The 7,681-nt window shown below is 58.9% G+C and overlaps 1 protein-coding gene across 5 annotated transcripts in view; it reads right to left on the reverse strand.

Moving 5' to 3' along the window:
• Positions 1 to 4,622, reverse strand: part of CEP131 (centrosomal protein 131) — a 29,911-nt gene extending 25,289 nt beyond the window's left edge. For 2 of the 5 annotated variants that reach the window (XM_084646966.1, XM_084646964.1), the window contains exons 1-2: positions 2,678 to 4,621; positions 442 to 659 (exon numbers count right to left, since the gene is read on the reverse strand). In XM_084646966.1, coding sequence (XP_084503092.1) covers positions 442 to 618 — 177 coding nt within the window. In that variant the 5' untranslated portion in view covers positions 619 to 659; positions 2,678 to 4,621. Of the gene's footprint in view, positions 1 to 441; positions 660 to 2,677 lie in introns of all 5 variants that reach the window. The other 3 variants (XM_084646967.1, XM_084646965.1, XM_084646968.1) reach the window with 2 other exon arrangements.
• Between the last annotated feature and the right edge of the window lie 3,059 nt (positions 4,623 to 7,681).

Consider the following 7,681-nt stretch of genomic DNA (forward strand, 5'->3'; position numbering starts at 1 on the left):
CACACAGTCTAATTCACCAGCAAAGCTCACTCTTGCAAAGGCAGAGAGGGAACACAGTGGCTCAGAGGTCTGGGCATCTCCAGCAGCTTGTTACAAAACCCAACAATAACTCTCTAAAGAGAAGCATGGGCACAGAATGCCGGGATGGACTCAGCAAAGCAAATTCCTCCCAAAGAACTAGGGAATTTTAGAATAAAAATGCCTAGCAATGGTGCTTCATAAAACAACAACAGGCCCTTTGTGGATCCCCCCATCCCAAAACACACACCTAACTTCTGCTCAGAGAGCAAAAGCAAGGGGAATGCATGTCCCAAGGGATGAAGTTAAACACTAAGCAACCCCTAGAGAACAGAAGTGTATCAAGAAGTCTGAAATCTCTGCCCAGGTCCTCCTGGTGATGGGAGGGTTTGGGAGAAAGCACCCCACAAACGCAGTACTCACCGGAGCATTCCTTCTGGGCTTGCTCTCGGTGATGACAGAGATGGAACGAGCCATGTGCTTAGCTGGAGAGGCGCTGCTCGGCCGCCGCAAGACTTGCAGTGGGTGGCCCGTTAGACTCAGGTCCAAGCCATTGGCACTGATGGCTTGGAATGAGGAACTGCTGCGGGTGCTTTTCATTTTGGGGAGGAGAGAGTGACAAATCCTGCAGCTGCAGTGGACTGAGGAGAAGAAGCACAGAAGAGTACAACCAGGATCGGGTGGCAAGTGAGTGGCACCTACATAGCTCAGCGACAGGATAAGTCATCTGCCTCTCAGCTTTCCCCCAACAGCCCAAATGCACAGGGGCTGAATATCCACCAGCTCACACCCTGCTTGGCCTGGCTCTCTGCACCTGCCAGTACTTGCTAAGCACCCATACCAACATTTGCAGAAGTAGCCTAAAATTTTTGACCTTCAGGCACCTTAGGCCTGTCTTGCTAAGCATCTGCAGCTCTCAGCATCTTCAGCTGGGTTTGTGGGCACTCAGCACCTTTGAAGGTCAGACCCAGCATGTCTCAAGTTAGACTCTCAAAATTTAAGGTACCCAAAATCAGTGGCCACTTCTTTGGTATTTTGGCTTAACTAATCCCTACACCCACCTGTGTCAGGCAGGCAAGTATCACTGTGCTCATGTGACAGACTGGGAAGCTGAAGTTCAGCCCACTACACCATACTGTGTCCAAGAGGGTTCTTTCAGTTCAGACATCATCCCCCACCTCAAACGCGTTTCATTCAGATTTTACAAGTTGCAACTGGAGTGTGTTGAGAAGGGTTGTGAGATGCATGAATTAACACAACTTTTGTCACTCACTTCTAGCCAGGAATGCACGGAGGTCATATCCTTTCAAAGAAGGTTTTGAGGGTGTGTGAGACCAAGTTAACACACTGCACCCTCCAACCTTAACTTAATTCTTCCCCCTTCTTCCTTTTGCGTAGCAAAGCCCAGTTCCCAAGGACCTCGCTGGCTCCTTTCCAACCTCCACGGCCTCAAAGCAGTTTCACAATTACTCTGCTATGTTGTTTTATTTCTTTAAATAGTAATAAATGTCCTGGGAAGCAGTTGAAATGGAAGAAAGTTTTCCCCTCTCTCCCCAAGAATTGCAGCTGTCTGGCCTCACATCACAAACATACCTAAGCTCTTTCCAAAGACATTTGCAATTCCCTTGGCACAAGAAATAAGAACAAACAAAGGGCTCTCTATGGAAACCACCAAGCTCACACCAGGAAGATGGGTCACAGCCGCAGCTAGCACTGGGCTTGGGAGTTAGGTAGATATTTGATCAGAGAAATGTATATTTAGGTTATCTATACTAAAAAACTAATAAAATCAAAAGGTTTGCTCCAGGTTCCACACAGGTACAGCAGAAGCAATTGCAGGGTTAGGGCTGTATACTGTAAGCCTTCGAGACAGGGACCATGTCTCCTTATTTGCATTATGAGGTGCTCAGTACACTTGTGAGTGCTATAAAATAACCACCCGTTAGCAAGGCCTGCTCTGCAATCTAAAGGCCACTTGACTGTAACTGGCCATTAGCTGAAGCGCTATAACAGGGGTTCTCAAACTGGGGGTTGTGACCCTTCAGGGGGTCACAAAGTTATTACATCAGGGGGTCACGAGCTGTCAGACTTCATCCCCAAACCCTGCTTTGCCTCCAGCATTTATAATAGTGTTTTTAATTTAAGGAAAGAAGTACTTGTGGCACCTTAGAGACGAACCAATTTATTTGAGCATAAGCTTTCGTCAGTGAGCTGTAGCTCACGAAAGCTTATGCTCAAATAAATTGGTTCGTCTCTAAGGTGCCACAAGTACTCCTTTTCTTTTTGCGAATACAGACTAACACGGCTGTTACTCTGAAACCTTTAATTTAAGGGTGGTCGTACTCATAGACTTGCTGTGCAAAAGGAGTCACCAATACAAAAATTTGAGAACCACTGCCCTATAACATCAGCATTCTTATTCCAAAAGCTCCTTTTCCTATGCCAGACCCCTCTCAGGTGCAGTGGCAGGGCAGGTTTGCATTGGGCCAGGATTGCTCCTTTCACATCCCCAGCCAGAGGAAAATCCTCACACGAGGAGTTAAAAAGAAAAACTAAAAGTTTGTTGGCAAAACATCACTCACGCATGGCCAGCACCCAGGTACCTCCATGTGCAAACAAACCAAAGGGGATGAATATGAATACAAAGGGGGTTCCTTACCTGCCTGAACGTCCAGCCGTCACAGTGCACTGGGAACACCTGTATTTAGGGCTGTTTTCCCAGCATCTATTATTATTATTATTTGGGGGTGGGGAGGTGCTTGAGAGAAAAAGGCAACTGAAGACTCCAGTGCTTATAAGGACGCTCCAGCAGCGGAGAGGAGTCCAGGCCTGGGACCCTGTTACAGCCCCTCTCTCCTGGAGACTAACCCTGAGCTCCCCCTACACTAGAGAAAGGGGGGGCTGCAAAGCCGCTGGTAGGATGGGGACCCTCCCCTAGGTGACTCGGGAATTAAAGGTCCCCAACAGTGATTTTAAAACATGGGAGTTTAAAAAATTTCTGGAGGGCTCAGGAGCTGGACACAGCCTGGTACCCCCCAGCAGGAGCTCTGGGGCCTTCCTCCCCCCAGCAGGGGCTATGGGGCCTGCCACCCCCCAGCAGGGGCTATGGGGCCTGGGTCCCCCCCACCACCAACAGGAGCTATGGGGCCCTCCGCCTTCCTCCCCCCAGCAGGGGCTGTGGGGCCGGGGTCCCCCACCAGCAGGAGCTATGGGGCCCTCCGCCTTCCTCCCCCCAGCAGGGGCTATGGGGCCGGGGTCCCCCCCACCACCAACAGGGGCTATGGGGCCCTCCGCCTTCCTCCCCCCAGCAGGGGCTCTGGGGCCGGGGTCCCCCCTACCACCAACAGGAGCTATGGGGCCCTCCGCCTTCCTCCCCCCAGCAGGGGCTCTGGGGCCGGGGTCCCACCACCACCAACAGGGGCTATGGGGCCGGGGTCCCCCCCCACCAACAGGAGCTATGGGGCCCTCCGCCTTCCTCCCCCCAACAGGGGCTGTGGGGCCGGGGTCCCCCCCCACCAACAGGAGCTATGGGGCCCTCCGCCTGCCACCCCCCAGCAGGGGCTATGGGGCCGGGGTCCCCCCCCACCAACAGGGGCTATGGGGCCCTCCGCCTTCCTCCCCCCAGCAGGGGCTATGGGGCCGGGGTCCCCCCCCACCAACAGGAGCTATGGGGCCCTCCGCCTTCCTCCCCCCAGCAGGGGCTCTGGGGCCGGGGTCCCACCACCACCACCAACAGGGGCTATGGGGCCGGGGTCCCCCCCCACCAACAGGAGCTATGGGGCCCTCCGCCTTCCTCCCCCCAACAGGGGCTGTGGGGCCGGGGTCCCCCCCCACCAACAGGAGCTATGGGGCCCTCCGCCTGCCACCCCCCAGCAGGGGCTATGGGGCCGGGGTCCCCCCCCACCAACAGGGGCTATGGGGCCCTCCGCCTTCCTCCCCCCAGCAGGGGCTATGGGGCCGGGGTCCCCCCCCACCAACAGGAGCTATGGGGCCCTCCGCCTTCCTCCCCCCAGCAGGGGCTCTGGGGCCGGGGTCCCACCACCACCACCAACAGGGGCTATGGGGCCGGGGTCCCCCCCCACCAACAGGAGCTATGGGGCCCTCCGCCTTCCTCCCCCCAACAGGGGCTGTGGGGCCGGGGTCCCCCCCCACCAACAGGAGCTATGGGGCCCTCCGCCTTCCTCCCCCCAGCAGGGGCTATGGGGCCTGCCACCCCCCAGCAGGGGCTGTGGGGCCGGGGTCCCCCCCCACCAACAGGAGCTATGGGGCCCTCCGCCTGCCACCCCCCAGCAGGGGCTATGGGGCCGGGGTCCCCCCGCACCAACAGGAGCTATGGGGCCCTCCGCCTTCCTCCCCCCAGCAGGGGCTGTGGGGCCGGGGTCCCCCCCCACCAACAGGAGCTATGGGGCCCTCCGCCTTCCTCCCCCCAGCAGGGGCTGTGGGGCCGGGGTCCCCCCCCACCAGCAGGAGCTATGGGGCCCCGCCGCCCCTACCCAGGCCCCCCAGCCAGGGGCATTGTGGGAAGGGTCCCTCGGGCCGTGCCCACCCCGCGCAACAAACGAGGGGCCAGACGCGGACGCCAGTAACCGGCCCAAGAACAGCCTAACCCAGGCGGGGCGCGAGCCCGCCTCCCCAGCCACGCCATTGGCTCGCTATGGAGACACTGGTCTCTCACTGGGCGGCTTGGCTGCCCGTCGCATCGCGGGAGAGAGTTCGGTTGAGACGGCAGCCGCGGGGAGGGGGCGCCAGGCCGGACTGGGGCAGGAGCGCGGGCTGCAGGGCCCGCCAGGGGGCGCTGCGGGGCCTAGCGGGGCTCTGGCTCCCTGCGGCGGCTGGGCCTCGTCGGGGGCGGGGCCGGGTGGGGTGGGGAGGGGAGGGGAGGGGCATGGAGGGGAGTGGAGTGAGGAGGGGCAGGGAGTGAGAAGGGGCCGGGCCGGGCCGGACAGGGCAGGGCAGGGCGGGGAGTAAGAAGGGGCCAGACGAGGTGGGGTGGGCAGAGGGTGAGGAGGGGCCGGGCGGGGGGATGAGGTGTGGGGTGAGGAGAGACAAGAGTGAGGAGGGGCCAGGCAGGGTGTGGCATGGGGTGAGGAGGTATGGGGCTATGGGTGGGATGGAGTGAGGAGGGGCAGGGGCAGGGCAGGGCCGGGCGGGAGTGGGGTAGGGTGTAGGGCGAAGAGGGGCAAGGCAGGGGGTGAGGAGGGGCTGGGCAGGGTGTGGCATGGGGTGAGGAGGCGTGGGGCTATGGGTGGGATGGAGTGAGGAGGGGCAGGGGCAGGGCAGGGCCGGGCGGGAGTGGGGTAGGGTGTAGGGCGAAGAGGGGCAAGGCAGGGGGTGAGGAGGGGCTGGGCAGGGTGTGGCATGGGGTGAGGAGGCGTGGGGCTATGGGTGGGATGGAGTGAGGAGGGGCAGGGGCAGGGCAGGGCCGGGCGGGAGTGGGGTAGGGTGTAGGGCGAAGAGGGGCAAGGCAGGGGCTGAGGAGGGGCTGGGCAGGGTGTGGCATGGGGTGAGGAGGCGTGGGGCTATGGGTGGGATGGAGTGAGGAGGGGCAGGGCAGGGTAGGGCCGGGCGGGAGTGGGGTAGGGTGTAGGGCGAAGAGGGGCAAGGCAGGGGCTGAGGAGGGGCTGGGCAGGGTGTGGCATGGGGTGAGGAGGCGTGGGGCTATGGGTGGGATGGAGTGAGGAGGGGCAGGGCAGGGTAGGGCCGGGCGGGAGTGGGGTAGGGTGTAGGGCGAAGAGGGGCAAGGCAGGGGCTGAGGAGGGGCTGGGCAGGGTGTGGCATGGGGTGAGGAGGCGTGGGGCTATGGGTGGGATGGAGTGAGGAGGGGCAGGGCAGGGTAGGGCCGGGCGGGAGTGGGGTAGGGTGTAGGGCGAAGAGGGGCAAGGCAGGGGCTGAGGAGGGGCTGGGCAGGGTGTGGCATGGGGTGAGGAGGCGTGGGGCTATGGGTGGGATGGAGTGAGGAGGGGCAGGGCAGGGTAGGGCCGGGCGGGAGTGGGGTAGGGTGTAGGGCGAAGAGGGGCAAGGCAGGGGGTGAGGAGGGGCTGGGCAGGGGGTGGCATGGGGTGGCATGGGGTGAGGAGGCGTGGGGCTATGGGTGGGATGGAGTGAGGAGGGGCAGGGTAGGGTAGGGTGTAGGGTGAAGAGGGGCAAGGCAGGGGGTGAGGAGGGGCAGGGTGTGGGGCGGGGTGGGGTGAGGAAGGGTGGGGGGGAGTGGGATGAGGTGTGGGGTGAGGAGAGACAACAGTGAGAAGGAGTAGAGTGGGGGGGGAGTAGAGTGAGGAGGGGTGGGGGCGAGGCGGGGCTGGGTAGGATGAGAGTGGTGCAGGGGGATGAGGTTAGGAGGGGTAGGGCAGGATGGGGCAGCCAGAAGAGGGGCTGGGGGCAGCCATCTCATTGGGGTCCCCATGGAGCATGGGGTGTAGGTTGATGATGCCCTGTGCAGGTCCAGTGGGGGTGGCGAGGAGGGGTGCGGGATCAGGGGGGATTTATCTCCATACTGAAGCAGGCTCTCTGAGGTATTCAGGTGCCGGTTCCATGATGCAATCCGCTTCTCAGGTGGAGTGGCGTCGTTTGGAGAAGAGTGGCCTCATTTGGGTTTATGTGTGATGCGGTTTGGGCCCCGGCCTTTCTCCTCGGCACACAGGCTGCGCTATCCACGCACCTGGCTGCAGAGAACAGATTCCTTGGTGCGACTGGTGTGGCTGCTGGATCTGTGATGGGAAACCAAGTGATCGGTGAGTTTCTTGTCCATAGCTGTCTGTCCCATTGTTGAAGCTGATTGTGGTGTCCAGAAGGTTGATGCTGGTACATCAAGAGTTTGTTTGATGTGGAAATCTATGAGGGAGTTTCGGTCATCTGTCCAGAGAATGAAAATATCACCCGTGTATCTCAGCTGTGTCACTGGTTTCATGGAGTATTTGTCCAGAAATTCTTCAAGTTGACCCATGAAGATGTTGGCACATTGGGGAGTGCTCCTAACATGTAGACGTGTTATGGGTTGCTATTATTACTAAGTACTATTTGTACAGCACAATGCCTAGGAGTCAGTCATGGCCCAGACCCCTTTGTGCTAGGCGTGGTACATTATTCATTAGGTATATGATGGTAATGCCTAGGGGTCTTGGACACAGCCCATGACCCCATTCTGCTAGGCAGTATACAAACACAGAACGCAAAGATGATCCCTGCCTCATCTGGGATGAGTGCTGGAAGAGTTAGGTAGCTGCCTTCATATCTAAAACAAGAAAATGTACATCAAGTAGACTTTTAGAGCCCTCAGAATCTCTAACTATTTCTCATCCTGAGGTAAACCCCCTGGATCCTGCAGCGGCAGGCATGTTAGGAAACATGCAGAGCTCTGGATTCATTGGCTCAGCTTCATGCAGACACAAAGGTGGTTAGCGTGTCTTTTCAACATTTCAGATTTGCTAAAGAAAACCCTGGGGGCTTCGAGGTTCTCGAACATGACGACAGCTTCAGACGAGGTTTTATTTTGTTTCAAAACAGAAAATTGGAGATGTGACTGTTCCAATGGGCACAAAGCAAACAGCAGCTTTGCACTACTGCAGTTGGTTGCCAAACTTTCCTGAATCACAACCCCTTTCTGGGCTCTTGTGTATAACATTTCAAAACACTACACCCCATTCAGAAAAGCTGGCTCTGGGGC

This window comes from Lepidochelys olivacea, assembly GCF_965140295.1.
Source record: "Lepidochelys olivacea isolate rLepOli2 genome assembly, chromosome: 14".
In the NCBI taxonomy this organism is placed as follows: domain Eukaryota; kingdom Metazoa; phylum Chordata; order Testudines; family Cheloniidae; genus Lepidochelys; species Lepidochelys olivacea.